A 24,264-nucleotide genomic window follows, 5' to 3' on the forward strand; every position below is an offset into this window, starting at 1 on the left:
GTACAAACTTATACGTTTGAGAGTGCATTTTTACGACAAGCTGTGAAAACATTTCGATGCTGTAAAAAAAAATAGGAACAGTAATTAAACTTTACAAGTGCCTGAGAATAATTTTTGAAATAGTTTCCGATGACACCAGTCCTGTTCTCGAAGTGCCTTTTTTTACTATCTTGAATACAACGTTTGAAATATTTTTACAATGGAAATTTTAATGTATGATATACATAGTGGTCACGTGTCTATCACACTTCCTATTAACTGAACCACGTCTAATGTCATCTAAATGTCAGAATGTGGTGCCATGGTTTAGATTAGGCAGCGGATGTTACGCCAATGAATTTGACAGTAGTATACAAAAAAATGTATATTTGTTTCTCTACGCCTTTTCGCAATAGGAGTGGATTTATTAAAAGTCCAGTATTAAACCAGCTCTACGCAAGTTATTGACTTTTTTCTCGGCATGAATGATGAAAACATTGGTGGAGAATGACTGACCCTGTCTTTGAAGTGAATCATTACGGAGAACATACGCCACGCACGGGACTCGAACCTTTGATGGCCTTTAACAATAAACAGTGCTATTTTTATGCTAGTACATGTATATTTCAACTAATATGTGTTATTAAGTCTTCGGCCTATAGCTTGTGCTGTATAGCATGTGTGTATATTCAGCTCGTGTTAACTAGGCTAATAAGTCACATAATTAAAAATAAAACTGAAAATTGATTTCTGATGTCATATTATAAATCCCTTACTGAATGGTTTGCCTGTCAATAGTCAATACTATTGGCCGAATAGCCAATACTATCCATCAAGCTGTTGTAATAGGCAGACACTTGGGCTTTTCTGGTTTGAATACGACGTTCAGATGTTATATGAGCCGTGCCATGGGAAAACCAACATAGTGGGTTTGCGACCAGCATGGATCCAGACCAGCCTGCGCATCCGCGCAGTCTGGTCAGGATCCATGCTGTTCGCTTTCAAAGCCTATTGGAATAAGAGAAACTGTTAGCGAACAGCATGGATCCTGACCAGACTGCGCGGATGCGCAGGCTGGTCTGGATCCATGCTGGTCGCAAACCCACTATGTTGGTTTTCTCATGGCGCGGCTCATATGTCTTTAATAAAATTCATCATTCTCACATACCAAGATACCTATACGAAACTGCATCGCATGCGTAAATCATTATGAGACGGAATTTATTCTAGCCTCCATAGAAGTGTGTCTTTCATCAGAGTTTTTCTGCAAAATTGTCGGTCTGTCATTTATTCAAGAAGTTTTAATTTGAAAACGTATTGCTGAAATGTTAAAATGATTTTTGATGAGTTTGCATACCTTTGAATTAGTTATTAACGTTGTTGTTAAGATCTTGATGTTACATCCATAATGTTTTTTATGAAAATCTTATTCTTCACCCAAATTAACTGACAAGTGAGCAATTTAAGATCCTATTGTCATAATAATTTTTTTCAATATATTTTCGATTTTTTTTTTAAAAAAATTTTTAGCCCAAATGTTTAGATCGTAGGTTCACAAGTCTTGTGAAAAATAAAATAGAGACTGATAATTTAAGATAAGATAAAAGAAAAAAAGAAGAGAAGAGAGAGAGAAGAGAAGTTAAGAAGATAAAAGAAATTAAGAAAACATTTAATTTTGGTCAGAAGAGAGCAAGAGTTTTTCTATGCAAACCTTTACGGAAAACATTAGAACACACTTCTTGTGGCTGTTTTAAAGTCCTGAAATATTTCGAATACACTGCTATTAATTATCTAAATATTGAAAAGAAGGCATGTACTTGTATTTTTGACTCATGAATACTTTTTTTTTCGGGTTGGATTTTAAAATGTTATAAAATTATGTAGGAAGGTATTTTCAAATTGTACAAATGCAAGGTAAAATTGAAACCTGGAAGTTACAAAGTGACTTTCACATATAATTTTCATAGTTTGCACGACATGCTCTCTTCTCGTGCATGTTATATATTAACTTCTAATGCACAATTAATAACTTCACTGTGTTCCCATTGGACATATTTTTAAGCTGAGTGCACGACATACTATCTCGTGCTTTACCACACGATTGTCTCGTGCGCCAAAATACTAACTTCTTCGAACGTCTGACTGCTTGGAACACTATTTGCACATTTCGCCTCCATTCTACTATCTATTCTGTACAGCGATGTTTGGCATGTGTTTTGTATTAGGAAGTAAGTGACAAGAAACGCATGAGAATTTCTTTCAGCCTAAGTTGTACGCTTAGTCAGATAGTGACGACAACCGTTTTACGCTATATCAGAGGTTGTAAAATGTCGAACGGTATGTTTACTTTTTTTTCTATTCTTAAATTTGCTTAGTTTAAAATATTTGTATAATTAAATTTAATGCAATCTCGTTGCATTTAATGCTTGTAGGTTTTAATGAAATATCATGATATATTAAACAACAGTGTTTTCCTTCAAACAAAAGCAAAACACGTTTTTAGAAAAAAGTTTTCACGCTAGCAACTTAATTAACTAATGTAATGTATTTTTCTATGCTTCATGAAAGCTCAAGTTAATTGACTAGAAAATGAAGTAGGGTAATTTATTAAACGTGTTCAAATAATTTATGTGGGCACGTATACACCGTTTTATGATATGTTAACCCTTAGCCTGCTAAAATTCTAAAATAGACTGGTCCATTATTCAATTTGGGCAATACCATTTATTATTCATAGGGGTGTTCACTGAAAATTTACTGACTGAATAGCGAACAGTGCAGACCATGATCAGACTGCACGGATGTGCAGGCTGATCTTGGTCTGCACTGGTCGCAAAGGCAAACCAATTGCCGCCAGCAGGCTAAAGGTTAATATGCAGACACATATGTGATCTAAATGCAGACAAGTATTCCTACTGTTCTTTTTTCGCAGGTAAATAACTTATCATTAATAAATATACATGCCATTCAGTTATTAGATATTTGTGAAAACCAGTGTGATAGATATCAAGGGGACCGTCTCAACATAATTTATTGATATTATGTGATAAGGCCGAGCTTATTGTGTATGGAAGATTTTTTTTGCCAAAATTTGTGAAACGCATATCTCCAAAAGTATTTGACCTACCGTCAAAAAAACTTTTTTAGAAAAATCATTCAACTTTTTAAGTTGTGCATTTGTTTTAGTCTACCCTGCGTGTACAAGTACTCAAGCTGAGAATGTATGGTCGCTGTGTCTTTTCATTGTAAACACTAAAGAGGTCACACTTTTGGTGCATTCGCAATGAAACTTGGTCATAATGTTTGTCTTAAAATAATCTCGAACCAGTTTGAAACTCGATAGAAAACTATGTAGCCTAAAAAATTAGGGTAGGTAGGTCGAATATATATATATATTTTTTTTTTTGGATTTTTTTTTTAATTAAGTGAGACTTTTTGGAAATTACTTTTATGTCAAAAATGAATACAAATAAGGGGGTGATGCCTTTAGAGCAGCAGTAAGTTGATTTCTATCATCACTGACCATGTTTAAAGCATAAAAAATGAAGTGTTGAAAAAAATATTCGCCTTAAAAACATTTAGGGTCGGTCCAAAAACTTAGGGTAGGTCGGGGTACCGGAAACAAACAATTTTGTTTACGCCTTAACTCTCTAGATGTCATGAACAGTGTTAAGCAGAGTTTTCTCTAATTTGACCTGGTGGTCTAGTTTTTGAGCCTAAAAGGTCCAGTTTCAAATTTTGTCTAGGTTTGAAAAAAGACAAACAATATTACCAGTTGTTAATAAAGAGTTTCTATAATTTGACTTAGTGACATAGTTTATGACCCTGGATAACACATATCTTATAGGGCATAATCAAACAGTGTTAACAATGTTTTCTTCTTCTATGTGTTGACTTTTGTGATATATGTTTTCTGAACCCAGATAACCCAGTTTCTAACTTTATCTAGATTTTATGAAGGCAGATATTTTGACCAGGTTTCATACAGATCAGGTACAAAGCATGACCTTTAAGGTGATAAAACGGGTTTGATATTATTTGACTGAATGACCTAGTTTTCTGAGCCAAGATGACCAAGTTTCAACCTCTTCCAAGTTTTTTAGAAATAAACACTCTGACCAAGTTTCATCATGATTAGGGCAATATTGTCAAGTGAAATTATTAACGATGAACGACGACGGACACAGAACTGTCAAAATAGCTAACCTTACGCAGTTCATGTTCTGCTAGGCTCCAGTACACAACTTCTTATAAAGTTTCATATCGGTAGGTCAAATACTTTTAAAAATGTATGTAACAGAAATTTTCTCTGGCGGACATACAGACGGACAGACTTATACAAATAAATTTCCCCCGAAAAATGGAGGCATAATTATCTCGACCTTTTCACCGTTATAGACGCGTTTCTCCATAGTATCGCATTTAATTTGATAAATTATGTTGAGATGAGCCCCTTCTCGTTTTCGTCATACTTCTCCAATAATTTATTCACAAATGTCACAGCCGGTCACGACCTTATCTTATGATAAAAGGACAAAACCAATTGTACATGTTGTTCCCACTGGCACCAGATCAGAAAGAAAATGCCTCCGTACGTGTTACACCCTACCCCTATGTATTCTATAAGAACCATGGTCATGAACGGGAAAATATACTAACCCATTTCAATCGCGTATTTCATACCTAAAACACGCAGGTCAGTAAATGTGTACTACTGATATTAAACAAGCGATAATTTATCTTCAATCGTGCACCAGTCACCTTGTCTCAATATTCCATATTGCAGAGATGCTCCGTATAGTTTATGCTTTAGTCAATGCTTTAGTCAACGTTACAGAAAAAACTTGCGTGAACTTCCCTAATGAACATCCGGTCTAGAGGTCACGACAGTGTGCACATGTTAAGCGAAATGTAAACAAACAAAAACAGAATGCAATATATTCACAGTTTTACGAAAAGACTCGAAATGATGAATGAAATTCATCTTGTATATGGTTTTGAATTTGAAATCATACATAGTTATACATCTATTCTGTTTATTTAATTCATTTTGCACATTTATGCTACATATAAACATTTTAGCGTACACGTGTAGTAAAATGACGACTGACATACATTTTCACATCAGCCAGTCAGAGTGTGTCTATAATCTAGAAACGGAACTTCACCAGGAAGTTCAAGCAAGTTTTTTTGTGTACCTGTGAAAAAACTGTAAACTACACTGTTGTTTTTCTAAGATAAGAACTATTGAAGAAATGTGACCGGTACACAACGGAAGATAAATTACCACTTGTTTAATATCAATAGTACACATTTACTGAACTGCGTGTTTTAGATATGAAATACGCGATTGAAATGGGTTAGTATATTTTCCCGTTCACGACCATGGTTCTTATAGAATACCTAGGGGTAGGGTATAACATGTACAGAGGCATTTCTTTCTGATCTGGCGCCAGTGGTTGTTCCTCGTGGATATAGTGTAACGTTTCAGTGCCACACAAATCCCGTCAGTGAAAAGCTAGCTCATCACCAAAGGTCATTTAATGCGCATATATACTGTCATTTTACTCCAACGACAATTCACAGGTTTACAAATTTGCATATTAATGGAATTACTTCCCTTTATGCATTCAGTAATCGTTACATTACTTTCTCCTCCGAGAAATCTCGTCCCGAGATTTGGCCTAGGAAATACATGGGTAGGGCAACTCCAGTCCGGCAGTTGACTTCATCCCACCGCTGCCACCATTTGTAACGTTTCAACAACTTGTCTCGAACTACTCGACCTAGAATGAGTATATGAACTGGAAACCCCACAAGTATGAGCATACGCTGCAAGGATGAGGGACTGACCTTTCCACAACCCACCTAGGTCCAAACCTTAACACTATTTCAAACCAAACGTCTCAAACAACTAACAATTTTCACTTAAACCTATGTTTCAAACCTTGTCTCAAACTATGTTTTAAACCTTGTCTCAGACCTACCAAGGTTCAGCACTATAACCTTAAACCATCAGCTTATACTGCGACCCGGACCACTAAAACAATATAGCTATCAAGAGGACCCAGCAAGGATGAGCCTAAGCTGCAAATATGAGGGTGCCTCACCTAATTTATTTATTACCAAAGTCCCAGTTATAATTATGGCTTATTTATTATAAATTATTTCTCCAGTTTCTCTTCGATGTGCACTCTTTGAGCTCCCAGGAAGATCTGTCCAAACTGGATGCGCAGTTTGTATTAATATGGCCAATGACGTCACTTGCATACGGACATATCTCTGACTTTTACATAGACCGCCTATACTGATACAATTTGCCGAAATGCACTTGAAGCGCGAAAGGACCAATTTCGCGACATTACCCACGCCTCCGATTTCCAAGCGTCCCGCTTGACTTCATTTAACTTTCATTCATTTATTATAAATTCAATGTATATAACACAAAAGATCTGTCTCAACATGTAACAATACTCTAAAAATTTACTATATAACTAACCTTCTGAAGCACTGTCTCAATAGTAGACTGATGATTTTTCTCCTATGAAGTTCTTTCAATACGCTTGTCTGAAGCGATAGTGCAGTGTCTCATACACTATCTTCTACCTTCACCACTTCATTTTCATTAAGCAACTTTGAATATGCTTTTGCTTCTTCTATCTTCCTTTCTTTCATTATGAATTAACATTCTGACTTCTTCATACTTTCTAATGAGGGATCAAAAACATCTTTCTCAGATATGCCAGAATGTTTCAGCTTTTTATGTCTTGACAGATAATTCATTTTCTTGAACGACCTTTGACAAATCTTACACAGATGTCTTTTCTGAGCACATAACAAGTCTTGGTCCTGAAATATTGCGGATTTACGTAGATGCTCCTTAGCCGTTAGACATATCATATCCAGACCATGTGCGTTCATCTCCGGTAACTCTGATGTACCTACTTTTGACTTACAACGAACAGTCTTACACTTAACTTCTGATAAATTTTCTTCTTGAACTCGAGTATGACCTTTCCGAACATATGTAAAGCTAGACATACAACATGTCCTGTCAGCTAGTCTTAGACTACATTTCTTACCTTGTATTATTAATGTATCAGATACTGCATCAATTTGACAGTGTTGAGTTTTAAGAAAGTCTAAGCCAAGAATGGCATCTATATTAATGTTTGCAACTACAACGTTCCAAACACATTTTATGCCTTGTAGTTCAATAAAAACGTTTGTTTTTCCCTTTACATCAAGAGTTGTGTTTGAAGCAGTATAGATTTTACTTCTGTATGATTTTAAAGGGTTATGCTTGGAAAAGTTTAGAAGTTTGTTCCATAAAGATAATGATATGATAGAAAGAGAAGCACCAGTGTCAATTAGGCATTCAGATTGTAAACCATTAAACTTTACATCAGCAATAAGTCCCGAACCTATGGAATTATTTGACTGCCTATTGTTTCCAGGTTTATGATGTAATTTAGGGCAATTCCTTTGGATATGATTCTCAGAACCACAGTTGAAACATTCACGCTTTTCTTTCAATTTTGGGTGAAACCTTGGTCTTTGAAAATTTTGAAAATTGCCTTTGTTTGAATTCTTATGACCCAATTTGTTTTGATAATTTTCAAGAGATTTTACCGAGTTAGTCAGTTGTTCAACCGTTTTCTGCAGTGTTTTCAAACCTTCAGCAAAATAAGTTTCAGACATCTTATCACGGTCACCTGCTGAACAGATAAAACCCTCGCTATCAAGATGTCTCCTTTCGGCTTTGTTATAAGCTTCAAGCTCAACGGCGTGTCGCACTGCGTCATTTAAATTAATTGGTCTAGCCTGTTTAAAACGAATTCTCATATCTGAATTTATTAGAGCATCCATGAATTGTTCTTTTGCCGAAGTTTCTCTTACATCATTTGGGCTGTTGGATATGCATGTTTGTGAGACGCCGTATGTCTTGACCAAGCTCTGACAAAGTTTCAGTTGCTTTTTGTCGTCTTTCACGAAGTTGAACCCTATACAACTCTGTCTGGTTTGGTGGGGCAAATCTTTCTTCTAATGATTTTGAAAGTTCGTTATAATCATTTTTGTTGCCTGATAAATTACCAAAAACTCCTTGTGCCTGCCCTCTTAAACATATCGCTAGATATAAACCTTTTTCATCATACGACCAGTTATTTAGTGTTGAACAAGCTTCAAAATGAGCCTTGTAATCTAACCAGTTCCCTGTTCCATCAAAAGTCGCCGGTTTCAGCTTGGCACCACTCTGCTTCAAATTAGCTTTAGCTGGAACTGGTAAATCTGTTGTAGAGGCATCCTGTTTTGGTGTTGAAGTAGCTGGTTGTTTCTGCTTCTTTCTGTTTGTTACAAAACGATCTGGGTTTTTGATTTGGACTGTTGTGTCGAACTGAACTTTCCTACTTTGTTGAGTTGTACCCAACGGTGACGTATCTGTACCAAACATACTGTCTGTGCTTCTTTTATGGTCTTGAAACAACTGTCTTGGCCGTGTTTTGACATCTGTTGTTTCAAGCATACTCAGCTCACGTTCAAGAAATGATATTTCTGTCTGGAGCTTACTGATTTCGTTCCGTCTTTGTACTTCCCTCAAACGTTCGTTCATATTCTCCAGCCGTCGCTCCACATCATCTGGACTATCCATCTTTATGTGTGGGTAAGTGATATTGTTCGATATCTGTTGAATCCCACCGCTGCCACCATTTGTAACGTTTCAGTGCCACACAAATCCCGTCAGTGAAAAGCTAGCTCATCACCAAAGGTCATTTAATGTGCATATATACTGTCATTTTACTCCAACGACAATTCACAGGTTTACAAATTTGCATATTAATGGAATTACTTCCCTTTATGCATTCAGTAATCGTTACATTACTTTCCCCTCCGAGAAATCTCGTCCCGAGATTTGGCCTAGGAAATACATGGGTAGGGCAACTCCAGTCCGGCAGTTGACTTCATCCCACCGCTGCCACCATTTGTAACGTTTCAACAACTTGTCTCGAACTACTCGACCTAGAATGAGTATATGAACTGGAAACCCCACAAGTATGAGCATACGCTGCAAGGATGAGGGACTGACCTTTCCACAACCCACCTAGGTCCAAACCTTAACACTATTTCAAACCAAACGTCTCAAACAACTAACAATTTTCACTTAAACCTATGTTTCAAACCTTGTCTCAAACTATGTTTTAAACCTTGTCTCAGACCTACCAAGGTTCAGCACTAAAACCTTAAACCATCAGCTTATACTGCGACCCGGACCACTAAAACAATATAGCTATCAAGAGGACCCAGCAAGGATGAGCCTAAGCTGCAAATATGAGGGTGCCTCACCTAATTTATTTATTACCAAAGTCCCAGTTATAATTATGGCTTATTTATTATAAATTATTTCTCCAGTTTCTCTTCGATGTGCACTCCTTGAGCTCCCAGGAAGATCTGTCCAAACTGGATGCGCAGTGTGTATTTATATGGCCGTATGACGTCACTTGCATACGGACATATCTCTGACTTTTACATAGACCGCCTATACTGATACAATTTGCCGAAATGCACTTGAAGCACGAAAGGACCAATTTCGCGACAATATATATATTATATATATATATATATACACACACACACATATATCGCATTAAAACACGTAGGACTTTATTCTGTCTCCGCAGTCAGTATTAGGGGCCTTCGTGGCTGAGTGGTTAAAGTCGCTGACTTCGATCCTATTGCCCCTAACAGAGAGCCGTTCAAAACCTCGCTTGGGTTGTTAAGTGAATACAGTAAAGTTCTTCATGTGAGAAAACAATCCAACTGGCTTATGGAAGGTCGGTGGTTATACCCTAGTGCCCGCCTATGTTATAGATTATGCGACCAAAAGTTGGAAATGTTGACATATGACCTCAATTGTGTTGTTGCGACTCGAAACCCAACAAGAAGAAAACAAAACAACTGTCCCGTAAGAATATTTGTTTAGTGTATTTGTCTTGAGAATTCTTCTATGCTGGAATTCAACTCTCCAAGCGAAGTTCAGACGGTCGTGACTTTGTATCATTTGCCTCTCACCGCTGTGAGCCTACGGGAGGTCGGTGGTTCTGCCCATGTGCCCAACAATACCTGAAACAATGTTCACAGGGGCACCTGGGGTCTGTCGAGTTTGTAGCATTTTGCATTTTTGTCATAATATAAAAATTAAATAGTGTGTGAAAGTTTGCTGTTGTGGATCAGTAAAACAGAAATTAGACCATCACATTTATTCTTACAATTTGCCAAGACCCTGAGTATGACTTGCTACAGGTTACAAAACATGACGTATATCAGCACAAAACAATCATTGGCCGATTTATGAGAATAACAAGAAATATCTTTAAAAATGATGGTCGGCGAATTGTAATAAGGAAAGAAGTTTATGAATTTTTCATCTAACATTCATCTTTCATCTAACATTTTTCAAATTGCAAAACTAAACACCGCACTTTAACAATTTAAATGGTTCTCTTTTAATTTTTCGCAAAGGTTTCGTAAGGTTGCAATTTTGTTTCATTTATCCTTAGACGAATAATTACAGCAGTAGTTTGATGAAGATTCATGAAGCGGTTCATGAGAAGAGGTCATTAAACGTGTTTATATTTTTAGCTAAATTGGTCCCTATTCCCATTTGTAACAAAATAGCAGGAGACCTTACGATATTGTTACACATCGAGTTTGATAAAAATCCATTACATTTTAGTGGTTAATGCGAAGAAAGGCATATCTACTTTTAGCTATAGTGGTCCCTAATAGGGCCCAAGTTCCTATATAAATAAATTTGGAAGAGGACCTTATAATGATGCTCCGGACCAAGTATGACAAAGATCCACTAAGCTGTTCATGAGACGCTGTATAAAGGCATTTCTAGTTTTAGCTCTAGCAGCCCCTAAAAGGGGCCAAATGTCTCAGCTGAACAAAGTTGGCGTGGGCCTAATAAAGATGCTACAAATCAAGTTTGATTAGAATACATGAGAAAAAATCAATTAAAGGATGTTTTTATTTATTATTTTTATTTATTTCTAAAATAGGCCAACTGATCCCGCTTTAACAAATGCATATTCGCTATTCATGAATCTTTGGACAATGACATCACACCTATAAAAAAGTGAAGGTCAAGCAAAACATACAATTGTAATTATTTCAATATTTCTGTTTTATAAGCAATGTTTAACCGTAGTCATATCACATAGATAAACTGTATGCAGCGTACCTTCATTTCAGTGTGATGATATTCATTCATTATATAGCATATATATAATGAAACAGATTTCAACTGAGTTCAATATTTGCATACTATACTAAAGAAAAATATTCATATATAATAAATCAGTTAAATAATTTATAACAAATATATCAAAGCAAACAAGTACTCATTTTAATATGCAATCTGAATAAGTCACAAAAGCAAGAAACCTTTTCATATACAGACGACAATGTAACAAGGAAAATATTTTAAAAAGCACTTCTACATAAAAGACTCTTATCACACCCTTATTCATGTGATACGCAGACCGTATTCAGCTCTTTCTTTAATTTGATATATGTTGGTATTTGAACAGGTTTTTATCATATTTATTAAACTTACTTATCATTTTGAGATATATCAATATTCTTGCTAAATATACTGAGCCAAATTTGCTTTAAAACTGTGAACAGCGTCGTTTAGGATAAACGCTTTGTCTACATTTCACTCAGCGTAGCACAATCAACAGAGTGAAAGAAATTGACACTCTCGTCCAATCAGGCAGAGTGTTGCATAAATCTTCCATTTTGATAAATTATCTATAATGCGTTATCAAGTAGTTTGATTTGCAAACTGAAGTCACGTGGCATAGGTAACGGAAACGAATTTAGACGGCGTCGCCAAAAAAAAAAATCATGCCCTTTTCAGTATTAACGGAAAGACTGAAGGATGGAGGTACGCTTTTATGCGCAGAGGGATACATGTGGGAAGTAGAGCGTCGAGGATTTTTACAACTTGGAAGCTTTCTGCCGGAGGTAGTGCTTGATCGTCCATCAGTAATACGGTCGGTGCACGAAGAATTTGTTTTCTCCGGAAGTGACGTCGTAGAGGCATTTACAGTAAGTGCATGTTGAAATTCTGTCTGTTGGAAATCTAAGGATATGTATTTACGGGGTCTTCATAACACTAACAGCTTTAAAGTATGATTCTTGCGCCTGAGGGTGCCCATCCTACAGTTCCGACCCCCATGTGGAAGGTGGCAGTTTAATTAGTGTTGTTAAGTTTACATTGAGCTTTGTGTTGGACAATCGATTTGTCAGAAATGAGGTAAACATTCGCCATAAACGAGTTGAATATTTTTTCAGAGAGGAATTGAACATTTGATAAAAGTCGAAAGTTCGACAGCATAAAAAGAGTTGAACATTGGTTAGAGATGAGTTTAAAATTTGATCGCGAACAATAAGTTAATCACCCGTCAGAAAAGAGTTAATGATTCATCAGAAACGTACCGAATCCTGTTGGGGCCATTTATAATGTCGCCGTCGCGTTTGTGGGGTCGACACACGACAACGCGAAGTGACATAGCGACATTACGAAGTGACACCCGACAATCGCAAACGACGGCGACAATCCCAGTCGACAATGTCGCGATATCCACTTTGAAATGTCGCCTTTCAAAAGCACGATATATCGCGATGTCACTTCGCGTTGTCGAGCGTCGTATCGCATTGTCGCTATGTCACTTCGTAATGTCGCGATGTCACTTCGCGTTGTCGTGTGTCGACCCTGCAAACGCGACGGCGACATTATCAAACGACATGCGATAATCACAAACGACGCTCGACAACGCGAAGCGACATTTTCCAAATATCGTATCGTATGTCGCGTGTAGCGGGTTCTGGTGAGGGTCGACACGCGACAATTCCAAACGATACACGACACGCGAAGTGACACTCGACAATACGAAGCGACATTTTCATAATGTCGTATCGCATGTCGCCCGTTTACCAGTGAAAGGGTAAGATAATGTATTTCCGTACTTTTCCGTACGTAAAATGTCCATGTTTTTCATTAACTTCAAATAATTGTAGAATGTTACAAACACAAGATATTTGAATGAAATAACTTTTATAAATTAAATTCAAACATTGTCTAAACGGATATGTAACTTGTATAATTTTACCGCCGACGGTTTCGTGAAAATATGCATACTTCTTCATATATTAAATAGAGGGGTGGGCCTTGTCTGAGGAGCCATATCTTCATAACCTGATGTCCGATTTTAATAAATGATACCTTGTTGCAAAGGGCAAGTCAGTACCTAGAGAAAAGAGGCCACGTCAGGTTCGAACCCGGTCGGCTAGGGTTCAAGGTCAAATTCCGGTAATATTCTCAAAATATGAACTTGTCAGAGCGGTCAAGACAGTCCTGAAAACCCAAGCACTACCTTCACCGAGTCCAATAACACCATTGGAGCAATTCTCATGGCTCCCCGGTTCGGGTCAGCTTAGTCTTAACCAGCACCCTACCGCATATAACAAGTTTGATCATTTTCTGATACCCGTCCTATTTTTATGGTATTTTATGGTATTTTATGGTAGATTTTGACCCTTGTTCGAGTCTCTACACCCCAGGTACCTACCTATACCATATATATATGAATATGTTCGTAGATGTTTTGGCTTTACATTTAAGCTACTTACAAGTCCATATGATGCAATCAGAGCTTAGGACAGGTATCAGAAAATGATTAAACTTGTTATATACGGTAGGGTGGTGGACAAGACTAAGCTGGTCCGACCCGGGGAGCCATGAGAATTGCTCCAATGGTGTCATTGGACTCAGTGGAGGTAGTGCTTGGGTTTCCAGGACTGTCTTGACTGCTCTGACAAGTTCATATTACCGGAATTTGACCTTGAACCCTAGCCGACCGGGTTCGAACCTGACGTGGCCTCATTTCTCTAGGTACTGGCTTGCCCTTTGCAACAAGGTATCATTTATTAAAATCGGACATCAGGTTTTGAAGATATGGCTTCTCAGACAAGGACCACCCCTCTATTTAATATAATGAAGAAGTATGCATATTTCACGAAAAATGATACATTTTGAGACGGTCCTTTGAGGAAACCGTCGGCGGTAAAATTATACAAGTTACATATCCGTTTAGACAAGGTTTGAATTTAATTTATAAAAGTTATTTCATTCAAATATCTTGTGTTTGTAACATTCTACAATTATTTGAAGTTAATGAAAAACATGGACATTTTACGTACGGAAAAGTACGGAAATACAGCTTTTTATCCTACCCTTTCACCGGTAGACGGGCGACATGCGATACGACATTATGAAAATGTCGCTTCGTATTGTCGAGTGTCACTTCGCGTGTCGTGTATCGTTTGGAATTGTCGCGCGTCGACCCTCACCAGAACCCGCGACACGCGACATACGATACGACATTTGGAAAATGTCGCTTCGCGTTGTCGAGCGTCGTTTGTGATTATCGCATGTCGTTTGATAATGTCGCCGTCGCGTTTGCAGGGTCGACACACGACAACGCGAAGTGACATCGCGACATTACGAAGTGACATAGCGACAATGCGATACGACGCTCGACAACGCGAAGTGACATCGCGATATATCGTGCTTTTGAAAGGCGACATTTTAAAGTGGATATCGCGACATTGTCGTTTGGGATTGTCGCCGTCGTTTGCGATTGTCGGGTGTCACTTCGTAATGTCGCAATGTCACTTCGCGTTGTCGTGTGTCGACCCCACAAACGCGACGGCGACATTATAAATGGCCCCAACAGGATTCCGTACATTACACTGTTTAAGTAATCGAAGAGATTTATGTTTTAGTACATGAGGTACTTACAATTGTATTCAACTGTATTCATTAAGTACTCATTTTACTTTCAGTATTATGCACACAGAGGACAAATGGCACGTCTAGGCAGAAATGATGTCGTTGAGAAACTGAACAGAGATGCATTACGTATCGCACGTGAAGTAGCAGACGAACATGGTAAACTTATGGCGGGAAATATTTCCAACACTCCACTGTACGTGCCGAACGACCCGGTTGTTTCGCAGACGATCTATGACATGTATAAGGTTAAACTAACTTTGTTCACACCTAGATAGGACAAGAGGAATTTTTGTAGAAATTTCTAAATATGGAACAAGAATGACAAAAACAAAAATTTCTAAATATGGAACATGAATGACAAAAACTAAAAGCTCATGTAACACACAAAACAGCATCTAATAACGAAAAAATAATAATTATAATACCAACCAAGCACATTAAATTTTGTCAAAGTAAAAATTGCCCTTTTATAGAATCTACGGCGAAACATCGTTAATGCAATTAACGTATACATAACTTTGTCAAAGTCAGACAAAACAATGCAGCTACAGTTGATTTTTCAAGAAAAAACATAATTTAATATCACAGTATGGCCATGCCAGAATGCAAGATCAATTTATTACAAGAATAGCGTTTTTCAATTTCAAGATTAGTGCCTTGAATAGCATTTATCAATTCAGTGGCACGTAGCATGAAGTAATTTTGTCAAAAATGTTGTAAAGAGATAGTGTTGTTTTTGCCTGAATGCTGTTCCATACTTAGTTGCCTTTAGAAATTTAACTGAATTCCTCTTGTCAAATGCATTATTACAACAAAATGTCGTTTGAATCAAGGAAATTGCTTTGAACAAAAATTGTTGACAAATCACCATTCAGGCTGCATGCGTTTTGAAAATTGCTTATGTGCCTGCTAATGTTTGAAAAATACTTGAGCCGCACCATGAGTAAACCAAAATAGTGTATTTGCGACCAGCATGGATCAAGACCAATCTGCGCATCCGCGCAGTATGGTCAGGATACATACTGTTTGCTAACGATTTCTGTAAGTGCAATAGGATTTGAAAGCGAACAGCATGGATCCTGACCAGACTGCGCTGTTGCGCACACTGATCTTGATCCATGCTGGTCGCAAATGCTCAATGTTGACTTTCTCATGGTGCGGCTAATTTTTTTTTTCATACAGGAGCAGATAGTATGGGCGGTCCAAGGAGGTGCAGATTATATGATTGGGGAGACTCACAGCTCATTCGGTGAGGCCGAGATTGCTCTCAAGGCCATCAAGGAGCATGGGCAAGGTATGTAACTATCTGAAGTTATTTTGATGGTCGTAAGCATTTATATACCGTCATATCAAAAGAGAATACTGTAAACAAAACTATAGTCTCGATGAAAATAGTCTTGTATGAACATGAGTGATTTTTATATTAAACTCTTTTCACGTGACGAAAAAAGACCATCTGTCTATACGACACATGGATAAAAGAAGAAAGGGGAAGTCTGGGTTTCTCGAACTACAAAATTAAGTCCAGCGAAAGTATTTCCTTTATAATTTATCTTTCTTTTTTTGACATCTACGAATTCGTGGCCCAGGTAAAGGAACATGTTTAATGACAATGAATGCAATAAAATAATTTTACAGTAAATGGAAATATGATTCTGCATCAAATATCGATAGTCTTTAAACGTTATATATGTGGAAAGCATTTTGTTTTTCTATAATATCTAATAATATAAGCTTCAAACATACCTTGTTACGCCACAAAATGGTAGCAACGCAATTAGGAAATGACCACCTAAACTCTGATATAATTGATTTGTATTAAATTTATTGGCACATTATATTGTTTGAAGCTTCATATCTTAAATATTCAGTACATAATAAAGTTTGCACTTGTTGTTATATATACACACAGATGACCACACAAATTCAAAAAGGTATTTTTGTAGAAACTGTTCTATTTTTAGCTCACCTGAACTGAAGGTTCAGAGTGAGCTATTAGTATAGGGTGGATGGTCCGACATTTTTACTTAAACATCTTCTCCTCTGAAATTACTGGTCAGAATAACACCAAATTTGGTCTGTAGCATCCTGGTGAGGTCCTCTAGCAAGTTTGTTTTCAAATGGGGGCATTTTGCCCCTTTTAGGGGTCGCTAGAGCTAAATATAGAAAAACCTTTAAACGACTTCTTCTCATGAACCGCTTGATGGATCTTCATTAAACTCGGTCTGTAGCATCATTATAAGGTCTTCTTTCAACTTTGTTCAAATAGATGCACTGTGCCGCTAGAGCTAAAAATAGAAAAACATTAAAATAATTTCTTCTTATGAACCGCTTGATGGATTTTCATCAAATTTAGTCTGTTGCATCATTATAAGGTCCTCTCCCAAATTTATTCAAATGGAGGCACTTGGCCTCTTTTAGGGGCCGCTAGAGCTAAAAATAGAAATACGTTTAAACGACTTCTTAACGTGAACCGCTTGATTGATCTTCATCAAACTTAGTCTTAAGCATCATTTTATGGTTCTCTATCAATTTTTTTCAAGTGGGGGCGCTTGGCCCCTTTAAGGGGCCGCTAGAGCTAAAAATAGAAATACGTTTAAACAAGTTCTTCTCATGAACCGCTTGATAGATCTTCATCAAACTTGGTCTGTAGCATTTTTATATGGTTCCCTTCCTAATTTATTCAAATGGGGGCACTTGGCCCCTTTTAGGGGCCGCTAGAGCTAAAAATTGAAAAACCTTTAAATGACTTTTTTTCTCATGAACCGCTTAATGGATCTTCATCAAACGTGGTCTGTAGCATCATTATAAGGTCCTCTCACAAATTTATTCAAATAGGGGCACTTGGCTCCTTTTAGGGGCCGCTAGAGCTAAAAATAGAAATACGTTTAAACAACTTTTCATGAACCGCTTGATTGATCTTCATCAAACTTGGTCTGTAGCATCATTATATGGTCCTCTCCAAAGTTTGTTAAAATGGGGGCACTTTGCCCGTTTTAGGGGACGCTAGAGCTAAAAATAGAAATACCTTTAAACAACTGCTTCTCATGAACCGTTTGATGATCTGTAGCATCATTATAAGGTCCTTTCTCAATTTTGTTAAAATGGGAGAACTTGGCCCCTTTTAGGGGCTGTTAGGGCTAAAAATAGAAATAACTTGAAATGACTTCTTCTCATGAACCGCCTGATCAAACATGATCGGAAGCATCATTATATGGTCCTCTTCCAAATTTGTTCAAATGGGGGCACTTGGCCCCTTTTAAGGGCCGCTAGAGCTAAAAATAGAAATACTTTTAAAAGTCTTTTTTAATTTGAAATTTTTATTTTTTTTTTAATTCTTTCTTAAATTTAATACTTTGTCACAAGCAAGATCTTATTAGGTCAAAGTCGGCCTCAGGTGAACGACTTAGGCCCACTTGGGCCTCTTGTTTATTTTTATCAGGCTTGCAGGCAGTAATCACTTTGACGGTTTACTTTCCCGACAAGCTTACGGACGAAGTACCCGTAACAGAGGCATGCCGTCGTCTGGAAGCTCAGGGAGCAGCTGTGGTTGGTGTAAACTGTTCGCGCGGACCCAACACCATGTTGCCACTTGTAAAAGAAATCAAGAAAGTTTGCAAGGTTCTGATACTTCAGATTTCTCTTGATCGCTTTCATTTAGTCAGATATTCAACATTTTAAGTTTATAATTAAAACTCGATAATGATTCTCAGTCATTAAGCTTTCAATGACTTTCTAATGGTATTCAGTTGTTTTGCGGTAATGGAGGTCACCATTAAGAACCACCATATTTGCCAGGAATGGTCCACTTTAGCAGATTTTGAACATTTGAAAAGTTCTTATCTCTGGCTGGAGAATTAACATACTAGTTAAACTGAAAGACAGGAAGGACTGTCATGCAGAACAGATGTCTTACAATGATTAGAATGTTTTTCTTTTATGATATTATGTTTATATTATTTGAAGTAGACAGCACGCCAGTAATTTTTCAATAATACAGCTTCATTTTAACTTACAAAGTAGGATACTGTTGAACCATTGGAAACATCTGATCAGCATCAAATTTCCTATTTAATTAATCCACTGAGAAGATTATTTAGTCGGCAAATATTGGGTTCGCTGGTTTACTTGTGAAACTATCAATATTTTATAGATCACTAATTGTGACTTTTATTTGTTTCTTTTTTGCAGCGCTTCGTTACTGTCAACATTAATTAAGTTTAATGGTCAATAAATGATCCATAGGTAAATATTTATTTCTTAGCGAAAACTGTCTCAAAATTCTAATGTGTTCAAAGGGAATACCGTTTATGTCTTGCAACACACATTTTATCATGTGCAAAATGGTATCTATCGTTCAATTTTAGTGTCCTGTCGCCGCTCTACCGGTGCCATTTAGATGTACAGAGAAAGAAAAGACATTCTTCTCATTGTCGGATCCTGTAACAGGTAATTTCTCTTTTCTTTGTGAGCGTTAAGCCTCGTTTAGGATACAAAATGGCCGATGTGAGAAGTATAGCCTTGCATGAAGGTCTCATTGTTTGTATTATACCGAGAGATGGTTTTTGGACAGGTCACAATTATCGTAATTTTATGGCCAATCGTCATTCTTGATTAAGATGCTCGGGCAATCAAGATAACGTCCCCGTGGCCCAAAATAGAACAGATGGTTGAGCATTTAGTGTAGACAAGTCCTTTATGAACTTCGAGAGCCAAACCTATGCCTTTTAGTACTAGTAATTTGTCCATGATGTGTCATTCATGTCCGGGGTTTATTGCCTAAAATAAGTGTAGTATTTTGTGTTTCCAGTAATATCAAGTATTATTCAACACAGATCACGTTTATTTACAGGGAACAATGTATATCCAGCTGATCTAGATTGTGTACAGTGTAGCAGAAATGACATTCGTCGCTTTGCCGAACAAGCCAAAGAAGCCGGGGTCCAGTATATCGGATTGTGTTGCGGAAACTCGCCCCACTTAACACGTGAAGTGGCGGAAGTCTATGGAAAGAATCCGCCATCTTCAAAATATCGTGCTGATTTTTCAAAAAGCGCCCTGAACGACACTGATCCGAAATATGTCGAAACATCAAAGAAAAAACGATTATATATGCTTGGGCAAAATGCGTAAAAGATAGAACTTTACAAGTGATATTTTTAAATAATGAAATGTTAAGAGAATATTCTTAAAATCAGATTGCATTTCTTAAACGGAATAAACAAAAAAAAAGTATTGAGAGTACTCATGCTGTTCTACCTTTTTTTAAATGCATGTCATTGCTACTTGTCAATTTATCACCCACGATCTATAGATCGATGAAAAGGTAACCCTAGGGCACAATGAAGTAATCGAAAAGAATTTATTCTATATTTACAAAAGACAGTGAAATCGAGGGGACATGTATATTAATTAAGTAACTGTAATATAAAAAAGTAACAACAACATCATCATTATTATCACCCTCCTCAACAACAACAACAACAACAACAACAAAAAGTCGTATTAAATTGCATTTTTATATCAATTCCAATTAAACCGCTTTCCGAAAGTTGTAAACAATTCTTCGTTATACGGTGCATAAAATTCCTTTAATTTTTGCATAAGGTAAGGGTTTATATAAGGATGGGGTCTACCCTTTCCCTTTTCCAAACATTCAACATCTTCCTGTCTTTGTAAACAAAAGAATCCTCTGCTCTCTACATAAGCAAAGCGTTCTTTTTTGTAAAACTTCTTCACTCCTAAAAATCGTTCTATTTCCTGAAGTTCTTTCACAGGATTTCGTGCGAACTCGTCACCGTCGACTATGTGAATTTGTTTGACACTAAAATAGTTCAACCAGTTTTTGAGATATTTTATATACACTGATTTTGACACTAATGTTTTCTTTTCGTTTATTTCTCCAGTTTCCGGATCGATTACATTTTCATCAACAGACTCGCCAGTTAAAAACTGAGGTCTTCCTATTGCCATTTGAACGAATTCGGATTCCAGTCTAGATACCGGATTTCGGACGGTCACAATAAGTTTCATTTTCGGATTATATTTGAACATGCGTTCCGGGGCTTCCTCGCTTGTGAAATATTGCGGGGAGTTCTCGGCAGTAAGCTGTCCATGAATACTGCACGGCATCTGGCTAAGATACCAATTCGATTCACGCATATACCGTAAATTAAAATACTGAACTCCTTCTGAATTCATTTCCATGGCAACATTGGGATGTTCGCTTAGAAAAGTTCTCACAGAACCTGTTCCGCATTTTGGAACGCCAATCATAACTAAATCCGGTTTTCTTTGTGTGCAGTTATCCCCTCCTCTGATGTCCTTCCGGTTTAAAATAGATGGCATTTCTGTTATTTTTATATTATCACTCTTCCTGTATATCCTATATTTATTTTTTATGGCAGACAACATGATTTTTGATTGTGCGACCGGTGAAGGAAAAAGACGAAAACATAACACTGTCCAAATAAGTATCAATGATACTGTTGCTATTACAAAATTTAAATTGCTTGAAATTCGCAAACATTGTCTAAACGTGAAAACCCGCGCCAAATTCCGCATTATATTTTTTTCTGTCGTATATATTACATGCTATTAGACTATTAACACAAAACAGAAATTGATTTTAGTTGTGTGAATGTTTCACAGTCATGATCATGTCAATGAAGTTCAATCAGTGTAAATGTTCTAGGACCCTTATCGAAAAATGTTATCAGTGATTTTATCTTTTTAAATTTAATTTGCACGTTTGTTGTACATAGAAATATGTTTTTCGCCATTGGCAATAATATGAATGAAATAGAAATTGTGTGTTTGTATAGTTATGTTCATGACCAAGTTCAGCTCCGTTAAATGTTAAAAATTATTCATTATTACATATGACGTCATTTTTGTTGACTTGACTAAAATTTAAACGGATAGACATACAATTTTATTTCGTCCCTTTTGCAAGGAGTTTTACTTATTGGAGAGGTCTATCAAGACCTCTCCATAGTGCTGGCTTTCAAACTAGGAGGATTTAGACTAATCTACTAATTTTACAGCGTTAGATTTCACTTTCTAGCGCAAATTACGGTGAGCCAGTCTAAAATGGCCCAATGCGCAGGCGCACAAGTAAGTTTTGAAATCCTCTACGACGAAAATAATTGCTGATTTAAAATAAAGAAATATAGTGTAATACTATTGTTACAAATGTTGGAAACGGTTCACTAATCAACAAAGTAAATATATAGATATCTACTATTTTTTGTTCGCAGTATTCAAAGATATGCATATGAATTCAATCACATTAAAATGTATTTCGTTGAATTAAATGAATTTATTGTTTAACTAGCAGGTTCATTTGTCCCGTTCGGAAGACCTGCCGAAATGAGAAGAGTTCTGTCGGAGATGTTAATCGCGTGATCAAAACAAGGTGGCAATTCGACAAATAAACTTTACAAACTGAGTAATAAACTAGAACAAATAAAATGTTCAGAATTTCTTTTTCAAATAGCACATTAACAATAGGATAATATAAATTAATCATGTTATGTCGGAAAATAGCTTGCGTTAGCTAATGTTTACATGTTCATTATTACCGACGCTAAATAAAGATTATCTTATCTTAATAAAAAAATCTCTGAAAAAAATACATTAGAAAAAAAGAATGATATATTTTTTCACTTCCGGCAAACGTCCGTTCGATTGGGATTTCTAAAGCTTCTCGGAAGCTATTCCGATATTGACAAATAAGCCTGTCAGGTGAGGTTCTCGCAAAAATGGTAACATGCTAATTTGGTAGCTTTCATCCGGGCCAAGTTCAGTGTACAATTATTGCAGTGGTAGCTCTTGAACATTTTTAAATGAAATTCAGTAACTAGGAAATGCTTTGGCCTACAGTCGGATTGGCGGAGGTTGATCATTACCTGAAGATGACTTTTCAATTTTGAGCTCATTAGGTCATGGTCACAGTGACTAACCCCTAATAGGTCACAGTGACCTGCAACAGGGAAACTGTTTTTCGTCTGTAGCACAACCTATCATATAACCAGAGACATAGATAAGAACTGTGATCTATGTCTCTGATATAACTTAAAAGGAGCAACACTGGACCTCTCCTATGTTTCTTTTTTAAAAGAAGCCTACTTGTCTTGATTGGCCCTTTTTAAAGCTTTTAGAAAACAAAAATAATCGGCAAAGAGGAATAACAATGACTGGTAATGATATTTCTCATATAGTACACTTACCTCCCCTAGATGCCCTTAACTAGCTTTGTTTAGGCAATATTTTGTTCACTCCTGTTCAAAGAATACCATTCGAACATATTGTTCAAAGTTTGTTGTTGTTTTTTTTGTAAATTTTGTGATTAATCTCTCTTTTTGCAAAAATATAAAATCTCACATCACTTTTCAGTGTTTGTTAGCCAAGAAATAAAGCTATTTTTGGGAGTTTAAAAGAACATTGTAATGTTGTCAAGTCATAAAATTTCGCCTGGAATTAAGATAAAGGCTGGCCGTCACTCTCGCCTGTAAACAAAATTTGTCTAGATTTGATTCGATATTTTATTTTATTTACTCAGTTATTGATATTAACGTATTGACTAAAGTGCGAAATAAGCCATGTCGAGTACAGTTTTATACACGCAGTTGGGCGTAAACATCTTCCGCAGTTGTTGTTGATCGAAATTTTGAAATAATTTTGTTATGAATATGTTGATAAATAAAGACATCAAACAATAGAATAAAAGACCTTTTACACATGCAACCACTCACGATTTGATATTAAACCCATATAAAATTTACAAGACGCATTTTCAAACGGCACGCACAATACATTGTCAGTCAACCCACGTGATTTTCTGTTCTGGTTATTATGTCCAATGAGTGATTAATAGAACAGTGCCCATTAAAGGCTTGTGAAGGGTATGATTATCGAAAAGGTATGGTTTAATATAATACAGCTATACTCCCTTACAAAACATTTAAAGTACTTTTATGCAACCTGCTTCTCCATTCTAATATGCTTGTCTCTATTGAAACACTCTTACGCTAGAATGACGTCACGTTAACGTGCGGTGACGTAAAAGCTTTTGTTGCGACCAAGAAAGAGCGCTTCTATAGTTTATCTACTGTTTTAGATTAAGGGTATATTAGAATCGAAATAATTTATAGCAAAAGAGTGTTTTAACACTATTTATACACTCGGGCGGTAATACGTCGTACAAATATTTTCACCCGGGCTGCGCCCTCGTGCAATTATTGTTCCCAACGTATAACCGCCCATCGTGCATAAATAGTGTTAAAGCACTCTTTTGCTATAAATTTTTTCTTAATTCAAATAGCTTAGCAACTTAAAGTTTCTGTACTAGACTTCCATCCGGAGATCCTAGGTTCGAATATAAGGCCTGGCGATGTAAGTTCTTCATAACAAAACTTCTA

General features: G+C 36.7%; 2 protein-coding genes across 2 annotated transcripts in view; one reads left to right on the plus strand and one right to left on the minus strand.

Annotated features, from left to right (window-relative positions):
• Nucleotides 1–20,082, plus strand: part of LOC123551339 (uncharacterized) — a 51,324-nt gene extending 31,242 nt beyond the window's left edge. Inside the window, exons 19-25 of the mRNA XM_053542104.1 lie at nucleotides 2,243–2,316; nucleotides 11,903–12,093; nucleotides 14,893–15,087; nucleotides 16,025–16,136; nucleotides 18,285–18,463; nucleotides 19,210–19,291; nucleotides 19,695–20,082. Of these exons, the coding sequence (XP_053398079.1) occupies nucleotides 2,243–2,316; nucleotides 11,903–12,093; nucleotides 14,893–15,087; nucleotides 16,025–16,136; nucleotides 18,285–18,463; nucleotides 19,210–19,291; nucleotides 19,695–19,975 (1,114 nt within the window). The 3' untranslated portion in view covers nucleotides 19,976–20,082. The remainder of the gene's footprint in view (nucleotides 1–2,242; nucleotides 2,317–11,902; nucleotides 12,094–14,892; nucleotides 15,088–16,024; nucleotides 16,137–18,284; nucleotides 18,464–19,209; nucleotides 19,292–19,694) is intronic.
• Nucleotides 20,083–20,365: 283 nt separating this feature from the next.
• Nucleotides 20,366–20,974, minus strand: LOC123552785 (heparan sulfate glucosamine 3-O-sulfotransferase 5-like). The gene has a single exon (XM_045342528.2). It carries the CDS (start codon nucleotides 20,972–20,974, stop codon nucleotides 20,366–20,368), a length of 609 nt encoding a protein of 202 aa, XP_045198463.2.
• Nucleotides 20,975–24,264: the final 3,290 nt, after the last annotated feature.

The sequence above is a fragment of the Mercenaria mercenaria genome, chromosome 4 (assembly GCF_021730395.1).
Source record: "Mercenaria mercenaria strain notata chromosome 4, MADL_Memer_1, whole genome shotgun sequence".
NCBI classification, from domain to species: Eukaryota; Metazoa; Mollusca; class Bivalvia; order Venerida; family Veneridae; genus Mercenaria; species Mercenaria mercenaria.